This window comes from Saimiri boliviensis, chromosome 7, assembly GCF_048565385.1.
Source record: "Saimiri boliviensis isolate mSaiBol1 chromosome 7, mSaiBol1.pri, whole genome shotgun sequence".
Taxonomy (NCBI): domain Eukaryota; kingdom Metazoa; phylum Chordata; class Mammalia; order Primates; family Cebidae; genus Saimiri; species Saimiri boliviensis.
In genome coordinates this window covers 112,201,729-112,224,347 of record NC_133455.1, presented here as the reverse complement: position 1 = coordinate 112,224,347, position 22,619 = coordinate 112,201,729, and the positions used below count along the sequence as shown (strand labels likewise).

The window sequence follows — 22,619 nt, the reverse complement described above, 5'->3', positions numbered from 1 at the left end:
ATTACAGCCAGCCTCCTGACAAATATGAACCGTTGCCAGAGGAGGAGACCAGATGTGTGGGTGTGGACACAACTTTCTGTCTGTTGAGACTATTTGGTTTTTATTCAACTTTTATGTCTAGCTCTTGGCAAATTGGAAGACTAATAACTGAGCAAAGAATGAGGAAAACATAATTTTAGGATGAAGCACTTCGAATGGTGTCAAAGTATTGCTGGTTATACAAAATTTTATCTTCAAAACATTCATTGTCTGAAACTCCCTAAAAGAACACAAATGACCATTTTTTCAGAAATATCAAACTTACAATATTTGTACTTGATCTTAGCCAAAAGGCTGAGAAGTGATCAAACTTACAATATCTGAAGCTAACAGAATTCTTCACAAAGGAATTGGGTATTTCATAGGAAAGCCATGAACAATTATAAACTCAAGAAAAACTCACCTTCGCACTTCACTTTCCTTATATACTAGTATAAACACAAAATCTTGTGTGATTTTTCTTTGAAACTTTTAAACTCATAATATCTAAATATCTCGTATTTTGATAAGACTAAAATGATTTTCATGCATAGAAACTAGAAAAGAGTTGACAACTAGTTTAATCTATGTCAGTGGAAGATAGTTCAATATTCTGTAAAAACTGGACCCCACTTATTTTGAGTAGACCATTGAAAGCTCATTTATTCTACATTAGTTGTATTCATACTTCTGTTCATCTCTTTTCAATCCCATCTTAACTGTGAACCTGCCTCTATAAGAATATTGGCACACATAGTAAGTACATTTTACAGAATTTGTGCAGTAACCAGTTAACAATGCCAAAGCAGTCTATCCACCCACCATGAACTTAAGATTGAAGAAATACTGACAAATACAGGTTTTCTGCCAAGAAACTGTGAAATTTGAGAAGCTTTTCTTTTTCTTGGCAGTATTTTTGGTCAACATGCAAATAACTATTTCCTGCCATACAGGGAAGTCATTAGATGTTTATTAAATGTCAGTTTTTGTCAAGTCGAAGAATTATATGACAAACATACTTGTACTCTATTTTATTCTCTGACCCAGCACTGAAAACAATTTACATCCTTCAAATTATATTCGAGAACTCGTATAATTTAATTTCCATTAAATGCTTACATAATAGGCAAACCGCAAAGTGAAAATATGGTCTTTCACATCATGGTGTAGGTGGATGTCATGGTGATTTTCTATTACAAGTCTATATTTCTGAATAAATTGAATTCTAGTTAAATCAGGATAACATTTTTAATAGTCTCACCCACATGGATAGGGTGAAGATCTTATGTGTAGTTGTTAAGACTAGCAGCTGATAACTATACTCAGATGAAATATTTTACCTAATAGAAATACTTCTGTAAAGGTTCTTGAGAAAGATCCCTCAAATTGAGAAGCTGCATGTAAATGTAATGACATTTTAAATACGATCGAAATGTTCTCCCTCTAAAGGAATACTGTAACAAATTTTTTGTTATGAAAAACAATTGTTCTCTAATTTATTTGTTTGAGAAATCTGGCTTTTGACTAATTATATTTCCTTAAATGTAAGACTTGAAATTTTATTTTTTTATTTTTTAAATTTTGAGTTTATAAATTTAAAATATTTTAATGTCAATTAAACTGGATCTTATTAAAAACTGTATTTCCTTTTGGGATGAAACCTTTTTTTTAGGATGTCTATAAATGACCTTATACAGTTTTCAGGATAGTTTAGTTACAACCACCAAATTTTAAGCCACCAAAGTAAGTCTAGGCTTCTAACAAGGACAAAAATAAATAAATAAGAAAGGCCATCACACACTGATGGACATGAACTTAAAGAATAATGAAAATGAAAACAAAAAATATAGGATTTCAGATTGTATTTTTAATTTAGGAGATGACTCAAGATATTTTATTTTTCCAAGCATTTGGCTATCAGTTATTTTTAATTCCCTAAAAAGAAAAAAAGAAAGAAAACTATTTAGTGAATCTATAGTGATTTTTTCTACTTCAATTCAGTCTTCTTTTTGGTGCTGTCCAAGGCTTGCTGAATAATTGCTAAGAATAACAGCTGGACACGGAATAAAGAGAGAATTAGAATGCACTTTTATCAAAAGATTAGTCACTTTTGTGAAAGGGGGATTGAACTTAGACAACCTATTGTAGTAATTTCTTTTTTTAAAAAAAATAAACAACCTACATTGCTTATTACAATATTTAGAAAGTTTTTATTTCTTTATATAATTTAAATTTGTTCTGTTTGATAAGCAAATTGATATATGATGCCAAGAAATATTTTGTCATTTTATCATGACAAATAAATTATAATGTTTAGATTTTGGATATTACCATTTGATTATTTTGTGAATTTGTTGTGTGAATAACAAGTATATTTTTACATTTTTTTCAGACTTTTTATCAAAGTTCAGAGACTTCAGTAAAAGGTAAAACATACATCTACTCAAGTATTTTGAAATAAATAAAGAAAATAGTAAGTTATAGATCCAAAATAATTTTTTCAATTATTTATTCAAATACTGTGGTAACACACACCACACACACCACACACACACACACACACACAGAGAGAGAGAGAGAGAGAGAGAGAGAGAGTGAGAGAGAGCTTTTTGAGGAGAAAGATGCTTTTCTAAAACTCATTTTATTAGTGGAAGTGATTATTCTGCAAAGGAATAAAAATCTGCACTCTCTAAACTTTTAGTCCAATATTTTTAAAATAATGAGAAAAGTCAGGAGATCCATAAAAATTAAAATACAGAAAATATAACCATTCCAAAACATTGAAAATTTTATCATTTACCTAATTGTATTTTGATGTAAGAAAAATTAGAAAAGTAGTATATGTCTATATGCTATGCAAGGTCACCCACTTCAAATTTAAATTCCAGCTCTATTTGAAAGACCAAGCTAATATAACAGGTAGTAGGAGGCTTCAGTTCCTGAATAATTAGTGTTCACAGAGGCTCTGCGCCTGTAAAATTGCAAGACACAGGAGGACTTTGCCTCTATAGAAAACAGTAGGTGTGAGATTGTGTGGGATAGAGCAAAGTCTTAACTTTGGAATCAGGCGGAACTGGTTTTGAATCTCAACTCTACCACTTTCAGAGTCTGTGATTCTAGATTAAACTCTTTGATCTTGCTATCCTGATATACATAAGCAATATAATAGGATTTAAAATGCAGGGTCTGGTCAGGATGGTTCTTGGTTGTATTTGGTAGATGGTATTTGGCATAGGAATACTCTGAGTATCTGCAAGAAAACTGTCTGCTCCTCAGATGTTCAACTAACACCCTTGGATTCAGAAAAATCCATTGGAAAGCAGATGAAAACCTAACCTGCCCTCCACATCCTTAACTGTTTAAGTAAAGAGTCATGTACAAAAGTATATCCTCTCAACTCTAATTCCCACCACTCAAAAGAAGACATTCAATTATGTTTGAGGAACTCTCCCACCTCAAATTAAAAAGGAAAATAGGGTGGCAGGGAGTATAAAGAAAGTTGTGCTAGTACAAAAATCTCTATTCTAGATGTTCATAAAACTCCGGAACACCATAGAGGGAAGGAAGGAATGGACATTCCCTGACAGTATTACTAACAGAATCTAAGTGGTAGTACTTCGAGTGAACAAGCTGAAGGTGTTTCTGTATGGAACTGATTCTCCCTTTCTTTCAGGAATGTTGTAATGAGGTCTCCTCCCCCATATTCCTCAGGGAACTGGAGTATTAAATCCCACAAAACTGTACAGAAATGTTCCTGGAGACTTACATTCTATAATAAATCATGACAGATTTTAACTGAGTTTAAATTGCACATAGATTGTCCTTGCCTCTTTATTTCATGGCACTGTAACTCTTTTCCAGAGTAAAATTAGCTGTGATAAAAACTTTGTCCACCATATTTCACCACTAAGCCCAGTGTCTTGGATGCTTAATATGTTTTGATGATGTTATTTGAAATGTATTCTTCATCCAGAGTTCTGGAAGTAAATCATAATGCACACGCATACATCTCTGTACAAACTTAAGGTAGCAAATTATATCCAAGAACCATGTTTCTGCATGAAAAGCAAAAAGTAGAGTTGGGGTAATTAACCAAATGACTAAAGTTCCCCCAAAATATATTCTACAGCTTAAATTAATAAATCAAACTTATTATTTATTTTAGATGTGTATTTATTTGCACAATGTTGAAAATTCTTGAAAAGAAGTTTGTGCTTCCTGCTTCAGCATACCAAAAGTATAATTTGGGGACAGAGAAACAAGATATTTCCATAAATTTATAATTCTCTGCCTCCTGCTGTTCAGGAGACTCTCTGTTGGTTGGCCCCCGGAGTTTGATGAGGGCTCTTTTAAGACTATTTTTACACCGCTTTACTCTCTGCTTCATTAATTGCTACTGCTGGTTTCTCAGAGAATTTTAATTAGAGAGTTCTTTTTTCCCCTCTGCTTGTCCCCCCCGGCTGTTTCAACAGAGGGCACAACTTAAAAAATATAACAAATAAGTAAAATTAATCTATCTTATACATTTTGTACAAATTTATAAATAACTAAGTGAATAATAGCATGTGTTAAACAACAACAAAAATGTTTAATTATATACAGAGCTACTGAGGCACAGACAGGATGTGGGAGGAAGCCCATGTCAAGCTGGCCCCTTTCCTGAAGCATCCAACTGTCTGTGTGCTGGAATATTGTAGAATATCTAGCTCTTTGTACTATTTTCTTTTCTAAACAACCAGAAACAAAAACCAATCTATGATTTTTTAAACTTATATATTGTTTATTTCTGGAATTTTCATTTAATTTTTTTTACTTAAGTTGACTTCGGGTAACTGAAACTTTGGAAAGTGAAAGTGCTGTTAAAACTGAACTACTATGTAGGGAATTGCATGTTTGAAAAACAACTTATAAAGAATTGCATGTGTTTGAATAAACAACTATGTTGACTGACAAAACATGGAATCATATCACAGCAGATCTTAAGAGCACAATTTCTGATGATGTGCTTCATTGTTCTCTCAATATCTACTTAGCTGCCAGAGGAAAACTATTAGCCCCTATACCTAGTAATTTTTCTTCATTTTTCTTCTTTCATGACAAGTCACTTTTAGGAATAACGAGTAGACTCCTTTTAAATAACTAATGGCAAAACTCAAGAAAGGCTTTGATTTTGAAGAGATAAACATCATTAATGTTTCATTTCAAGCTGGTTATATGTCCTAGCCATGTACTACTATCATTCTCTTTTTATATCAGTGCACTGTATATGATTAGTGTTCCGTTAATGGTAAATGTGATAGCATCATCGAATTTATTATGATTAATTCTTTAGATGGAATTTGTTTGATGTACTTATAAGCCATGTAGAAAAGATATTCCTTGTCTGAAAATTAATTTTAAATAATCACAAATCAGAAGAAAAAAATATTATGAATTACAGTTGATCAGAATGTAAAAATAATAGTTGTAAAAATTCCAAATTGTGATCAAAAGGCTATGCTTTCAAGATTTCTGCAGCTGAAGATTGGTAAGCTTATTGATATCTACTCTATTATTACCTAAAACTAGGTTGCATTCATTCAGAAGTACTGATGGCTAATTTTCTTCAGTTGGCAAAGGGCTACTTTAATTAAATTGTATTTAAATTGTATTATAAAAAATTTCAAAGCTATAATTGATGGCCTATGATAAATATAGCCCTTCTTAGTGACTTGATCTCTATCTCTTCCCTTCTAGGCTTGATAGAGAAGGTAACAACTGAACTATCCACGTCTATCTACCAGCTAATCAATGTCTATTGTAACAGCTTTTATGCAGATTTTCAGCCTGTAAATATATCTAGATGCATATCCTATCTAAATCCCGGGCTTCCTTCCCACCTCAGCTTCACAGTATATGCGGCACACAACATTCCAGAAACGTGGGTGCACAGGTGAGTAGTAGTGAGGTTTTCACAAAGGAGTTCACTTTTACATAGCTTTTAAGTAGAATGTAATTTGTCATGTTCTTACGTGCAAGGGCAAAAATTTCATAAATTTTTGAAATTAGTATAGGTTTATCCTTATTCTTAAAATCACATTTTAAAAGTTTTGATTCAAAACAGATATTTAATTTTCTTTCTTCTTCCATTTTCCATATTAAAATAGTTGCCATTGCCAATATATCTTTACAGAAATAAAACATACTATTCTATTTAGTGGCTACTCTAAAATTTGCTTTCTCATGTTTGGGTTTAAATGGCTAAGAAAATGGTTAAGAAAACATAGCAAGACAAAAACACATACACATGCAGAGAGATGGAGAGTCTAAAAATAGAATCAAAAAAATCACTCTGATCCCCATTAGGTTTCAGAGTGATTTTTTGCAAGAACAGTACCTTGATAAAATGAGAATTAACTAAGAATTATTTGAGTTTCAACACAAATGAATGACAATTATGGATGGAATATCACCAGATTCTAAGTTGACTCTACTATGTAGTATTTTCTTCAATAACATAATTACAGTAATATAGAGATAATTAAAGTTGATAAGATAGTAATTTTGTAATGGATCTATTGTATCTACTGCATTTAGCATCTCAAAGAAAAACTGAAAGAAATCATTTCAGTAAAGATTCAATTTTGGGCCAGGTACAGTGCCTCATGTCTGTAATTCTATCACTTTGAGAGGCTGAGGTGGGCAGATCACTTGAGGTCGGGAGTTCAAAACCAGCCTGCCAACTTGGTGAAACCCCATCTCTACTAAAAATACAAAAAATTAGCGGGGTGTGGTGGCACAGGCCTGTAATTCCAGCTACTCAGGAAACTGAGGCAGGAGAATCACTTAAAATCAGGAAGCAGAGGTTGCAGTGTACAGTGACCCAAAATCGCACCACTGCACTCCAACCTGGGCAACAGAGAGAGACTTATTTCAAAGAAAAGAGATTCAATTTTTATCTTGATCTGTATTTTTTACAAATAAATCAAATAACTATTTGTAGAGTAAATTAAAAAGGAAATTTTATCTATATATATAAAAAGTACTATGTACACATTTGTTTAGAATCCGTGAAATAGTATTTTTATTCCTTTTTAAAAATTTTATGAAAAATTTTAAAGGGCTGATATATAATAGACTAAGTTATTACTCTAATGAATATTTTCTTTTAATTTTCTAACCATCAATAAATACTCTTTCATTTGAATTCCCATGGAAAATTCCTATAGCCAGATAAATACAGATAAAGCTATATGTATAGGGCATGCATTTATATCTATGTCTATATGTAGATAGACAAGGATAAATATATATAATATATAAATGTGTATAAATGTAAAATGCATGTGTGCATATTAAAAAGTGTGCACTTATGCACGTGCGCGTGTGTATGAATGATCTAACCAAGTCTCCTTTTTCTGTCTCTATATAGCACCTATATGCAGAGTAAAAATAGAGCACTTTTTAATATTGTTACATACAGGTAGATGTGTACCTATGTACATATAATTATAAAACAATGCTTTTCTGCAGAAGTTCCAATAATCAGTCAATAAATTAGGGCTTTGATGAAGGAAACAAAATCATCCCAGCCATTCATTACTGTAATAAACTATAAAGGGCTGTACACAGGGAAAAAGAAGCTATTCCTCTCTTAAGAAATCCATGGACCAGCCAAAATTCTTTGGGAAGAGGCTCCAGTAAGATGTCTTACCTCATGACAAATTGCATCTTTTTTTCAGACTTTCTAGGGGCCTAGTATATGAATTATCCATTAATACATAACGAATTACCCCAAAACTTAGCAATTACCCCACAACAAACTTTGATGGCTTAACCTTCTCAGATTCTTATCTGAGAAGCAGTTTTGCTGGGCTAATGTGGCTTAAGGTTTCCCATGAGTTGCAGTCAAACTGTTGGCTAAGACCACAGTAATCTCAAGCTCAAGGGGGCTGAAGAATCTACTTCTAAGGTGGTATTAATGTGGTTATTAGAACACCTCAGTTCCCCATGACGTATAAATGTGGGAGCCTCAATTCCTTGCCACAGAGTTTTTTATAAATGTCCTTAGGCCATAGAGTTGGCTTTCCCCAGAGCAGATGATCCAAGAATGAGAGAGAGTCCAAGATCAAGGGAACACCAGAGACAGAAGAGGCAAACTTTGTAATCTAATCTTGGAGGTGGTATACCACTCCTTCCACCATATCGTACTCTGTGGGAAAGCATGATACAAGGGTTCACATACCAGGAGGCAGAATCATTCGGGGCTATCTTGAAGGCAAGCTACCACACCTGGGAAGAAACCAGGCCAGAGAGAGCTCCAGAAGCATAAGTACTGACAAACTGAGTGGGTAAAATAACAAAGTGGAAACTTTCTAGATGGCTTTAGTCAAAAGTACCGTAATTAATGTCAGCAACTGAAACTAATTTGTTAAAGTACAAACTTAATGTACAGGCCTCTACAATAAAAAACAGTGAGGCTTTCATCATCAAATCTCAGGATTTGAAAGTGAATTATCATCTACTCCATAGATGCCTTCAGGGAACACCCCACTCAAGCTAACATAGACAAATGAGAATCTATCTTACTTAGAATAATTTGACTAAACAAATTATTTCCTTGATTCATTACACTGATTAAGAACTCATTCGTATTTATTCTAAATGTCTCATTATATAGGATAGAAATTTCATTATTTAACTTTTTCCTCTCTACAGATTGAAAGTGCCTTTATCTTACTCAAAGATGAGATAAATTTATCATTTTATATAATGATATCTATTTTATTATGCTCATTATCTTAATAATAGCATATTATCAGTTCTTCCCAAATCACCTTTTACAATGTCCACGTGACCATGCACATTTGTTTGTAGGACTATATTTTTTAAAAACCTCTAGTACCCAAAACATTTCCTGGCATACAATAGGGGCTCGATAAAGATTTGTTAAAAGTGTTTGAATAAAATCCCTTACAGAAATAAGGCATACTTGGTTTGTGAAATTGTTACATGTGTCTCCAGAGCAGGAATAGTTAGTCAATGTCGTGGTTATTACTGAGGGCAAAAATAAATGCTGAGCTGAAAACTGTGAAGAAGTAATGACCTTAAAGGGGGGTAGACCAGGAGATACTCCAAGGAAGCCAAGAAATGTTACATTAGACGTACAAAGCTAAGTGCCTGAAGTCAAGAGGGCTAGCATCAGTGAAAGTGAGTCCAGAGCAATTAGTAGCAATTAGTGGCTGTGTCAGAATGATTGACTAGACAATTGTTAAAATCATTGTCAGTAATAATTAATAAGAGTACAGAAGAATCATATTATCACATGAGAAGGTTATATTAAAAAGTCAGTAAACATTATTTTTTAAAATCCCTTAAGTCACTCATAAAGTATACTATCATGGTTTGATAAATAGAATGCAAAAATATTTATGCAAAAATGCATAATTTGCACAGTAATCTATATTATATAATAAAACATATCTATGCAAAAATGATTTGAGAGTATTTTCAATTATGGGAGACCGTGCATAGGGGTAAGCTGAAATTCTTTCTCATCAAGAGGATGGCCTTTCTATGGGGAAGATTTGAATGGCATATAGGGGTTCCTTGTCCCGTAACCTTTGCCATTAAAAGGTACACATGTGCAGTTTGTGCCTTCCATTCATGTCACTAAAGTCTAATTTATAAACTTGGCTCATTGTATAAGCACATTAAGGAACGTGTGGGAAACAGGCACAATCTCTCAATATAAATACCAACGTATATACCAAACAAACGTTGGTATATAGACCAACATAATGGACTCTGAATCAAGAGCATCATTAAATTTAAAGTCCTGAAATGGTATTGAAATATTCAATTCCCTGGAAAGAGGTAACAAAGTAATAACATTGACAGAAATCCAAAGAGAGTTTGATGGGGCTAATATAATAGTGGGGGATACCAATATTCCTCTCTCAAGAATTAATAGATTAATAAGAAATTAGGAAGAATATAGGACTGAGCAAATATAATTAAGAAGCATGATCCAATAAATATATATTGTACCTTGGAAATACAAATTGTTCTCAAGCACATATAGAATATTTAAGTGAACACAAATTAAATAAACAAATTTGAAATAACTTATGTAATAAAGATCTCATCCACTCTGATGCAATTTAGAAAACAGTAACAAAAAATATATTTGTAAATTTAAGTATGTACTTTTAAGTTCATTAAAAGTAATAAAAAGATATAATAACACATATGGAATATGGCCAGTTATTCCTAAAGGGAAAAATACAGCCTCACATGTATAAATTAGAAATAAAAGACTAAAAATTAATGTGGCAAGCATGTCACCATTTCTTCTATGCCATTTTATTTTGTTTTGTCCAACTTATGAAAATCAAAGATAGTAAGAGGAAGAAAAGTCAATAGCATTCCGGTAGAACAACAAACAAGTTCTAGATCCTCTGATTTGTCTTTATCACAGTACTTACTATTCACTGAGCACATTCTATGAGTTTTGCACTGGGAAAAATACTTAACTGCATTACAGTTGTCCCTTGTTATCTGCAAGGGATTGGTTCCAGGACCTCCGGAGATAACAAATGTCACAGATGCTGAAGCTCCTTACATAAAATGGCATGGTATTTGTATATAGCATATGCACATCATCCTTAAATCATCTACAGATTACTTATAATAGTGCAATGTAAACTATGTAAATACAGTAATGAATAGCTTAATGACTGGGGGTAATATGTTCAGAGAAATGCGTTGTGAGGCAATATCACGTTACCACCAACTACAGTAACATGGTGTACAGGTTTGTAGCCTTTCAGCAATAGGCTATCCCCTATAGCCTAAATGTGTAGTAGGCCCTGCCACGTATGTACTATCTAAGTACACTCTAGGACGATCACATAACGAAATCACCTAATGCTGCATTTCTCACAATATGTCCCTTTGTTGTTTTTTATTGTGTTTTTAAAAATATTTAGATCTGTGGTTAGTTGAACCTGTGGATGCATAACCTAGGGATACAGAGGACCAACTATATTTTGTTTAACCCTCACACCAGTGATACAAGAGTAGTTCATACCCATTTTGCCGATATAGAAATTACAGTTCGAGAATGAATCTATGAGAACTTCAGATGTAGTCTTTCTAAAGTCCCTTCTGTTTACAACAGAAGTGAGTATACCTCATCCTTAAATGGTCACTAGAGTTGATACTGAAATGGTACAGTTCCCATGACCCTTTTGCAGGACTCACAAAGGGGTTGGTTCATTTAGTCAGCCCACAGCTCTCATCCCCTCATGGGAGCGGGGGACATGCAGGTGAGTGGGTGTCGGCAGGAGTAGAACTCTGTGTAGCCCCATGGAAGTGTCTGGGGGTAATTATTGTAATATTGGGGCTCAGGGTGCCCTCAGCTCCCCTGAGAGGACATTTATCCAGGTTTTTGGTCTCCCGCCCTCTCAAGAATGAGAGAGGGGACCACGGCGCAGTGCGCAGTAAATACCAGACTTAAAAGTGTTTGTAGAAAGTGATGTATTTAGAGAGAGAGAGAGACCGGAGAAGGAGAGAGAAAGAAACGGCGAACTCTCACACTGAGTGAGAGAATCCAGAATACCGAGTCAGTTTAAAAGCTGCATTGGCAGCTGCTGCCGGGAGGCTGTGAGTTCCCCCGCCCCAGAGCATTTGGTCGCCATGTTGACCCTGCCAGAACCACACGCGTGGTTGGGCCACTCCCCAAGATGCTGCCCACACTGGGACCCTCAGCCAGCAGGTGAACGCCCTGGGAAAGCCTTTTTTTATACTGTTGCCTGGGACTGGGGAGCACCGAAGAGGCCAGCCGGCACCAGGCGCCAGGCCGCCACACTCCCGGGTCTCCTGCCGGCTCAGGCTGTACCTCGCCCCTCCCCGCTGTTTTCTCCCACGGGCTGCGGCTTGCTGCGCAGCTGCCGCGGGGAGATCCCAATTCCGGCTCTCGGGCAGGGCTGTTCCCAGTCGGCTAGAAGCCAATAACCCTGAGGGCAGTGCTCGCCTTCTCCGTCCCACGGGCTGCCGCAGGTTTTGGTCCTAGAGATAACATCCGAAGGATAGAGAAGGAGACGGAAAGCAGAGGGAGAGCTTGGAGGTAAAACAAAACAAAACCCCCAGAAAACAAAACACAACTGCGCGGTTAATTCGGCTAAAGACCGGCTGGGTCCTGCCTCCCAGGCGCTGCTGTGCGGGCTCCCCACAGCCCTGCCTGGCTGCCGGCTTCAGGTGTTCTTAAAGATAGAGGACAAAATGGGGCCAGCTCTACTCACGATTTTGAAATCTTCCTTGGTCGTACTGCCTTCCTGGCTGTACCCCTTTTTCTGGTGTACCCTTCTCCTGGCTGTCTCACCAGAATGTAATATTGGGGTTCAGGGTGCCCTCAGCTCCCCTGAGAGGACGTTTCTCCAGGTTCTTGGTCTTCTGCCCTCTCAAGAATGTGAGAGGGGACCACAGCGCAGTGCACGGTAAATGCTGGATTTAAAAGTGTTTGTAGAAACTGATTTATTTAGAGAGAGGGACAGAGAAAAACAGGAGAAGGAGAGAGAAAGAAATAGCTAACTCTCATGCTGAGTAAGAGAATCCAGAAAGATGGAATCCGGGAGAGGAAAGCAGCTTCCACACTTAGCGGAAGGCAATAGAGAGAGATGGCGTTTAGGAGGGAAAGACAGGCTTCCACGAGAGAGTGTGGAAGGGGACTTCAGAGGGAAATCCAGGAGAGAGAAAGATGGTTCGTCGAAGTCAGTGTTTGTGGAAGGGGACCGAAACATGGAGTCCGAAGGGGTGTGGAAGAAGCGGTCTTTTAACCTGGGAGGAATCCCCGCCTTCTCCAAGTCCCCAAGCCAATGAAAGGAGTTCCTTAGAACTTCCGCTGGAGGGATTGACTTTTAGCTTCTTCCAGTACCCATGAAATTCAAACATAAACCATTAAATATCCCGGATGGAGAGAGATGGGAAGGGGGCATGGTGCTGGGAAATTCTTGCCCTTAAAACTATGCCCCCTTGTGGACCCAGAAAGAGAACACATTCCCTCACTCAAAATCCCTGGAACTCCAGCAGGCATCTGTTACAGTGCTCTTTTGGCTTTGCTATTGTTGAACTGGAGCGAGCATAGAAAGTCAACACCAAGGCAAAAGTATGCCAGATTCTTAGGATTAGGACAGCCCGAAGCAAAGATGTGGGATTGTCCCCCTACAAGTTATTATATGGGCCCCCATGTTTAGGCAGAGCTACAGATCTCTCTACTAGCGAAACCAAGGATCAATTCTTAAGGAAGTGTATAGTGGCCATATCCTCCACCCTGTCATCCCTTAGGTTAAAAATACTTATGACTCAAACCCTGCCTCTTGAGTTCATAGTTCCTCACTTCCAGCCTGGTAACTTGGTGCTGATTAAGACTTGGAAAGAAAACCATCTGGGAAGGTCATTTTTAAGAGCTCCTGGCCACTGAGATGGCTATGCAAACAGCTGGATGGGAATGGATTCACTATACTTGAGTCAGGGTACTGGTAAAAGAGACCCCAGAAGAGAAGGAAAAAGACCAGTGGAAAGTGCATGGGTCACCTGAGGAACCCTTAAATCTGAGAAAAACCTAAAAGAAAACATGGGTTGGCCCCATTTCTCGAAGGTAATGTTAACTCAGCATTTGGTTTATTCCACAGCCACAGTGCTGACTACCAGTATCAAGGGAAACAGGTTAGAAATCTGACTCTCAGGACCCACTTAAATAGAAAGAGACCAAATTCTGAAATGGTGTCATATCTTCCTGCCACTGAAGCAGTTAGGAAAAACGACAGGAAAAAACTCAATCTAGTTGAGAGGAAGGCCAGGAAAAAAAAAGTTAACCACAAAAAAATTCCTGTCCTCAGCTGGTCAGCATCATCAAAATCATCTTGTCTCACAAAATCTTCATCTCTTCCAGGAACCAAAGAAATAGCTTCAGCCTTGATTCTCATGACTTAATTATACACTAGTAATGTTTGTAACCACATTGTAAAACAGGGGCATTAGAAAATTAGACTCATCTTCATAGTCAAATATACCGTACTCTGCAGAGTTCCTACTGTAAGATGGAGGAACCTCACCTGAAGCCTTCTTGGGTTCTTCAGGCTCTTCCCCATTCTATAAATGTTCATACCTGCTGCTGCAGACCAGCTCAACTGGTGCTAATGCCACCAATGCCAACTCCATGGTGCAGCAGGCTACAGGGAAGATAGGGTGAGTGAGCAAGCTGACCAGGTGCAGGAGATGCAGCTGGAAGTGCTGCGAGGCTGAAGGCAAAGTGCCTCAGGTGGGTCTCAATGGCAGCCACTGCACCTGGGCAGGATGCACACTCCTCAAGCTGTAAGCACTGCCAATTATGAGAATTTTATAATTGCCCTTTGGATTTCTTTGAACCATTGGTTTTGCAGGAGTGTGTTGTTTGATTTCCACCTATTTGTGAATGCTCCGGATTTCTTCCCGCTATTGATTTTAAATTTCATTCTACTGTGGTCAGAAAGCTACTTGACATTATTTCAGTTTTCTTAAGTTTGTTGAGATTTGTTTTGTGACCTAATGTGTCATCTAGCCTGGAGAGTATTTCCTGTTTGGTTTAGAAGAATATGTATTCTGCTCCTCCTGGATTGAATGTTCTATATTTATCTGTTAGGTCCATTTGGTCTGTAGTGTTGTTCCAGTCCTCTGTTTACTTACCTTCTATCTGGTTGTTCTACTTAATAAAAGTGGGCTATTATTAATATCTAGTGTTATTGTTTTGCTCTCTATTTATTCCTTCAGCTCTGTCAATGATTACATTATATGTTGGGTGTTTGGAAGCTGCTTTACATATTGAGTGTTCTGATGTTTTGTTATAGCCTCCTGGTTAATTTACCTTTTTGTCATTATATAATGTCCTTCTTTTTCTCTTGTTATGGTTTTTTACTTAAACTTTACTTTGATGGTGTAAGTATGGCCACTCCTGCTCACTTGGTTACTATTTGCATAGAATAGCTTTTTTATCCTTTCATTTTTGGCCTATTCGTGTCCTTAAATCTAAAGGGGTCTTTGGTCAGTAGCATCTAGTTGGATCTTATATACTTTTTGTCCATTTAGCCATGCTGTTGGTTAAATGGATATTGTCTTTTGATTGGGGAGTTTAATCTATTTTTAAAGTAATTGATAGTAAAGGACTTATCATTACCATTTTGCTAATTGTTTTCTGTCTTGTATCTTCTCTGTCTTTTCCTCTCTGGCTGTGTTTTTTAGAGTTCATTGATTTTTTTTCATGTAGTGACTTGCTTTGATTTTTTTTTAGGTAGTGACATGTTTTGATTTTTTTTTCTTGTTTATTTATTTTTATATCTTCCATAGGTTTCTTTTTGTGTTTACCATGAGTCTTATACAAAATATCTTATATTTATAGCAACCTTCTTTAAGCTGTTAAATTCAATTACAAAAGAAAACTCTGTACTTCTATTTCCACCCTACCACAGTTTAGGTCAGAGATGTCACAAATTACATCTTTTTATATTACATATCCATTAGCACATTGTTGTAGCTTTTTTTGTCTTTTGGTCTTTTAAATGCTATACCAGAGTTTAAAGTAATTTATTTAGCACCATTACAGTATTCTGTATTTGTCTATAAGTTTATCTTTACCAGTGAGTTTTATACTTTTGATGCTTTTGTGTTTCTCTAAAGTATCATTTCATTTCGATTTGAAGGAGAGTTTCTTATAAAGCAGGTCCTGTATTGGTTGAGGAACTCCCTCAGCTTTTATTCGCCTCATGAAATATTTCTCTTTCATCATTTCTGAAGGATGATTTTTATTAAATATAGTATTCATTAGTGACAGTTTTGTTTTTCTTTCAGCACACTGAATATATTATTTCTCTCTCTTCTGGCTCACTAAGTTTCTGCTGAAAAATACACTGATAATCTTATGAATGTTCTCTTGTACATGATTAGTCACTTTCTCTAGCTGCCTGTGAAATTCTCTTTTCATCTTTGACTTTTTGTAATTTGATTTTAATATGTCCCTATGGGGTCTTCCTTGGGTTCTTCATAGTTGGCATCCAGTAGGCTTCCTGAAGCTGGATATTCATTTTGTTCCACAAATTTAGGAAGGTTTCAATCATTACTTTCTCAAATGAACTTTTCTCCGTTTTTTTTTTTTTCCTTTTTTCTTCTTCTGAAAATCCCACAATAATATATTGATATATTGGCCTACTTGATCGTGTCCATTATTCTATTTGGCTTTCTTCTGTTCGTTATGGGATTTTTGTCGTTGTTGTTGTTTTCATTTTTTTGCTTCTCTGGCTGGACAATTTCAAATAACCTGTCTTCAAGTTCACTGATTATCTCCTCTGCTTTATCAATTCTGATTCAGAATCTCTGTAGTAAATTTTTCAACTCAGTTATTGTATTCTTTAGCTCCAAACTTTCTATTTGATTTTTTAAATAATATTTTCTGTATCGTTGTTGATATTCTCATTTTATTCATCCATAATTTTTCATTGAGTATCTTTATGATGGTTATTTTGAATTATTTGTCACATAATTTATATATCTTTATTTTCCTAGAATTGGTTTGTTTTGTTCCTTTGTTTCTCTGGCTAGGTGATGGTTCCCTGTTTCTTTGTGTGCCTTATTACCTTGTGTTGGGATCTGGGCATTTGGAAAAAAAAGCAAACTCTCTCAGTCTTTGTGGTCTGGCTTCACACTGAAAAAAAAAAAAAAAAAAAAAAAAGCTTCAAAAATAAACCTGGCTAGAGATTCTGTGTGCCTTCCAAACCTTTTATAAGAGTGCATCTTCACTCTGCTTGTACTTGTAAATTTCCAGGTAGAGGGATTTTGCTGGTTTCTATTTTGTGGAGCTCATTTTTTCTCTCTTTTTCTGGTGTCTGTCTTGTTGTGTTGCAGGTTCTGTGGAATTCCTGTGAGGTGATCAGATCATTTTGTTTTCAGTAGGGTGCATAAGTATGCTGCATCCCATCAGTGCTTCTAGTTGGATAAAACAGAAAGAAATCCCTCGGGCAATCTCTTTAAAAGCTGGAATGTTGAACATATGCTCCTTTCTTCTCTCCCACTTGCCCTGACCAGAGAGAGGCTGACAAGGTACAGAGTCCTTGTCTACTCTACCATAGGACCTCTGGAACAATAAGAAGCCCCCCAGCTTTTCTTTATTCTCAACAGTCTCCAGGAATCTAGGGTATGCCAGGTCCTGCAGTGCTCCAAGACAGATAAGACAGAAACCAGTCCTTCTGATAGTACCCCCACGAGCTGGAACGTTGGACACATGAATCAACTCTTTTCCTCCCCAGGTAGAAGCCATAAATTGGGAGTTTTCCTAATCATTGTATGCTGAGCAATAGCAAGTACGTGCTATTTCAAACCATCATCTTTGTTTTCATTGGCCCCCAGACTGCTGCCATTTCCTGTCAGCTTTTAGATTCAGGAAAGACAAAAGCTAGTTCCTTGGGTAGCCTTGATGGTGCTAAGTCTAAGTGTTAGATATATGTTCCACTGTTCTCTTTCCCTCCTTGAGGGGAAGCCAGAAATTGAGAGTTTCCTTCTGACCATTGATCATGTCACCCTGTGCCAAGAGGCTCTGTAAGTGAATGCCACTAATTTTTCTACCATCTCTGACATGACTGGTTTTGAATTCGCTTGGGTTATAGGAGCCTCTTAAGTAGTTTCTGGTTTTTTACAAAAGGAATTAGTCAGCATATTGTTGAACTTTTCTCTCCATGAGTAAAGGAAGGTCTTAGGGCCTGCTATTCCACAGTCTCGTTGATATATCCAATATAAATTCTTAAAGCAATTTTGAAAGCATGATTTATGCAAGCAAACATCACTTTATCATTTGCCTTTTGACTGCAGAAATAATTGACCCATATAGAAAGCTGGTTTCTTTAAAGGGCCAAGCATATTGAATCCATGCTGTTTCTTTTTAGCTACAAAGCATTTTCTTTTACCTGTTGGCTTACGTATGCTGGAAAGAAGCTGTGCCAAGTGAGAAACTGCAGAAATATTCCAGTCAAGAAATTATTTTTCTTCCTGGTCAACTGGAATGAAACGTAAGTTTAATCTTTACTCTGTTTGGATCATTTATCTAATAAAGATCAGCTTCCCCCTCCCCTTTTTCTAAAGCAAAAGATGTGATTAAAAAAATATATGCTGCCTGTTGATTTGATTCGGTGGAATGATAAATATGCTAGGGCTAATAGATAACTGACTGTTCAATTCAACAGATTAAAAGTCCATTTAGAAACCCAGACAAGTGTACAATTCACATTACTGAACTGAGAAAAAAAGGAAATTGAAAAAAAGAAGACTTATTAATCATTCACACACTGTACGTATCAGGAATATGCTCTCTTTGAGATAGAAGTAGAGGGAGTCCAGAAATAACAAAGAAAAGACAACCCTCCTGATAATGTGGGTAATCTCCATTTTCTCCATTTTCTCACATAAGCTGAAGTACAAATTTATTTAAACAATAAAATTTTTTTTTACAATAAACTGAATTTGGGGTGACTGGCTCCCACTTCCTTCTTCTGTAAAGATTTGTTAAATCAAGAAGATAAAGTACTTTCCTAACGTTATCACTGTCTTTCTCCCCTTTTTTTTGCTCCCCACACTCAACGCTTCTCCTTACTCAGAATCTCAGGGGTCTCCTAGGCCACATCCACAGCTTTTCCATGGTTACTGCTGCATTTCTTCATGCTCTGCTGACTTGCTCTCAGTCATTTCTCTGCAGTGTCTATTGCTTCACTCAGATCAATATTCTTCCCACCTCAAGCAGAAGAAAATTCCCCAGCCTACTCTCCCTCAGCTCTTTCAGAGGATCTGGCTTTCTTAGCAGATAACTTGACTCTCAGCATGATGCTTTTCCATCAATAAAATGTGTCTGAATTTGTAGAAGAGGATGATGTTAGTACCATCTATCCTACTCTTACTCTTACCATTATCAATGGAGACTGTCTCCTGATACATAGCATGTGACCTTTAATTCTCACATGCTTCATGGTGCCTCCCATTCCAAACTAAATCTACCTTCTTCTAGGACCATGACAATCTCTATCTCCGCTTCCTTGAGTAGTACTCATGTTTTAAATTAAGAAATAAAATAATAACAATCTCTGTTCTGCTCCATTCTCCTGCCAGTAGCTATCCCATTTCTTTTCTCTGCTTTGTGATCAGACCTTCCAAATAACTATCTACATTCACTTTATTCAGTTTTTTTGTCTGCTCTATAACATACTCCAATCAAGCTTTCATCACCTCTGCTCCACTGAAATTGTCACCAGTAACCTTCATGGCTAAATCCAGTGTTTGTTTCTCAGTCCTCATTTTACATGACCTGTCAGAAGCTATTGGCACTGTTGATCTCACGCTCCATCTTGAAATTTGCTTTCTGCATGGCTGACTCTTACCTCACTGGCCATTTGTTCTTCATGTCCTTTCCTTCTCCTAGACTGATTATAATCTTAGCCCTTAACCCTATTCTCTGTTATATATGTCAGTATTCCCTCACTTTTCGCTTATAGTTGCATGCCTTTACATACCATTTATCTGCTAACAATTCCCAAATTTATATCAGCAACCCAGGCATCATTCACAAACTCCACACTTAAGAATCAGTATGTCTTAAACTAAATTTTTGGTCTTATATTTCAAACCACTCCACCCATGGATGGCCACTCTGGATAATCAATTCTAATTCTAGCTGGTCAGATCAAAATCCTTAGTCTGAATCTCCTTTCAGTCCCCATGTTCAGAAAATCCTACTGACTCTCTTCTCAAAACATATCCAGAATATATTCTCATCACCTCAGTGATCCAAACAACCAACCTCTCTCCTTTGTATACCACAATGGCTGTATAATGGTCTCCCTACTTCTCTTACACCTTTATAGTCCTTGCATAACAGCTAAAGTGGTCTCTTTAAAATAACAGACAAGGCCTGTCATTTTTCTGTCTGAAAACCCTGAACTGGCTCTCCATTTTACTCAGTGAAAAGATAAAGTCCTTGCAGTGGCCTACTGTTTTTATTTTGTTTCAGTATTAGTAGGAGAGTTCTGAACAATGTAGCTTTCAGCGAGGTGCAGTGGCTCACTCCTGTGATCCCAGCACATTAAGAGGTGGATCATTTGAGATCAGGGGTTCAAGACTAGCCTGGCCAACATGGCAAAACCCCATCTCTACTAAAAATACAAAAATTAGCCAGGTGTGGTGGCCTGCACCTGTAATCCCAGCTACTCAAGAAGTTAAGGCAGGAGAATCAGTTGAACACAGGAGGTAGAGGTTGCAATGAGCTGAGATTGCACCACTGCACTCCAGCCTGGGTGACAGAGTGAGACTCTGTCTCAGGAAAAAAAAAAAAAAGAAAAAAGAAAGAAAAAGTGTACCTTTCAAAATCTCTCACTTTTCACTCTCAGAAACTTACTCTGGTTTTAGAAAAACTATTTCATTAGAAGAATACAATTTAAAAAGAAATTTAATGATTATTCATTCTTAAGTACTATAGTGAGGCAAACATGTGGTTAAAACTTGAGATCTGTACCTGTTCCTTAGTTTAAAAAAAAAAGCAACCTAACTCCATTTACTGAATTGTCTCTTAAATTTTTTCCTTTTTTGTCTGAAAGTTCATTCCTTTGATTTTTAAGTAGCTATACAAAAGTTAAAAAAAAATTCACTGAATGCGAGATTATTCTGGCTTTAAAAATTCATATGTATTAAAGAATGAATAAATAACTACTTAGGAAGCACTTATTCTTATCCTAAAAGAATTTCTTTTTATTAATAAAAATGACAGAATGGAAATTGGCAGTAACTATCCACTTTAACTTATATAATTTTTTTCATTCTTGTTATGAAAAAAACTAACAAGTGAAGTTATACATGAAGAAGCCAGACCTAATGGGAAAAAAGAACATTCTAGATCATGTGAGAAATAAGGTGAAATTACAGTTTTCATCCTAGCACAGAAATATGAAAGCTGAATAGAGAGTCAATTATAGGTAAAAGAAAGAACATTAAAGAAATTACAGTGCATTCCACAGGATCATCAGCATTTTATGTCAAGTTTCAGAGCTTCTTTTAAGCTGAGAAATATATCCATATTACCTTAAATGAATATAACAAGTATGAAAGAATACGAATGAAAAGAAAGGACTTTTAGTTTTGGATACCTAAACATATAGATATCCAATTTAATTTTTTTTTTTGCTTTGAGATGGAGTTTTGTTCTTGTTGCCCAGGCTGGAGTGCAATGACACAATCTCAGCTCACCACAACCTCCACCTCTAGGGTTTGTGATTCTCCTGCCTCAGTCTTGAGTAACTGGAATTACAGGCATGTGTCACCATACCCTGCTTTTTTGTGTGTATGTGTGTATTTAGTAGAGACAGGGTTTCTCCATGTTGGTCAGGCTAGTCTAGAACACCCGACCTCAGTTGATCCACCTGCTTCTGCCTCCCAAAGTGCTGTGAATACAGGCGTGAGCCACCACACTGGGTCTGAATTTAATATTTTAATCTAAAATTTGACAGTCTTTAACAATAGAAGATTCTTCTCACTCTAGTCTTTATTTTTCTCTGTTGAGTCTAGCTAGACTTATGTATTTGTCAGTTCTCACACTGTTACAAAGATACTACAAGAGACTGGATAATTTCTAAATGAAAGATGCTTACTTGACTCACAGTTCTGCATAGCTGGGGAGGCCTCAGGAAACATCAGATCATGGCAGAAGGGATAGAAGAAGCGAGTACTTTCTTTACCAGATGGCAGGAAAAGAGAGAGCAGGAGAAACTTCCACTTATAAAACCTTCCAATTGCGGCAAGAACTCACTCATCATCATGAGAACAGCATGGGGGAAAATGCTCCTATGATCCAGTCACCTCCCAGCGGGTCGCTCTCTCAATAACTGGGAATTACAATTCAAGATGGGATTTGGATGGGGACACAAAGCCAAATCATATCAACTTACATTTTATATGTCTACAAGAAATGTGTTTTTTACACTCTGAGTATTAAATGCGCAATGGCTAATATAAATTATTATAATACTGATTGAATAAATCAATGTAATGCTGATATTCAGTCTAAAATTTGCCATATTTGTGTTATATACTAGTAGTTCCACTTTGTGTAAAAGAAAAAGAAAGACTTAGAAAGGCTAAATGCATCATAGTCAATAAGGTCATTTTCTGAAAACAGACATATCTAAATCCAAACTTGGACTCGTTCTCTCCACAGACAGTTTATATATTGGCATCTCACAATTATTATTAACTCAATAACATCATTCCCTAAATTGTATTCATTATTCCCACCTCAATTTTCTCTTTCTTCTTTGTTCCCTATCAGTTAAAAGCATCTGTTGTAATCTAGAAACTAGAATTCATCTTTGATTCTTTATTGTCTCATTCCACTGGTATGCCATCAGTCAGATATTAGTTATCCCTTTTACTTCTAAAATAGCTCTTCTGTCTTTCCTCCTGTTAGCTGCTCTATGACCACCCTGGATCTGGACCTGATTATCTCAGTGGACAGCATGTGAAGCAGAGAGCGATGTCCTTTCTTAAATTCAACTGTGGTCACT

The 22,619-nt window shown here is 36.4% G+C and overlaps 1 protein-coding gene across 3 annotated transcripts in view; it reads left to right on the top strand.

The window, feature by feature from the left end:
* The window catches only part of PIK3C2G (phosphatidylinositol-4-phosphate 3-kinase catalytic subunit type 2 gamma), a 381,818-nt gene that overhangs the window by 96,655 nt on the left and 262,544 nt on the right, over positions 1-22,619 (top strand). For all 3 annotated transcript variants that reach the window (XM_074403237.1, XM_074403236.1, XM_039461721.2), the window contains exons 10-12: positions 2,411-2,444; positions 5,755-5,950; positions 17,967-18,089. In XM_074403237.1, coding sequence (XP_074259338.1) covers positions 2,411-2,444; positions 5,755-5,950; positions 17,967-18,089 — 353 coding nt within the window. The remainder of the gene's footprint in view (positions 1-2,410; positions 2,445-5,754; positions 5,951-17,966; positions 18,090-22,619) is intronic.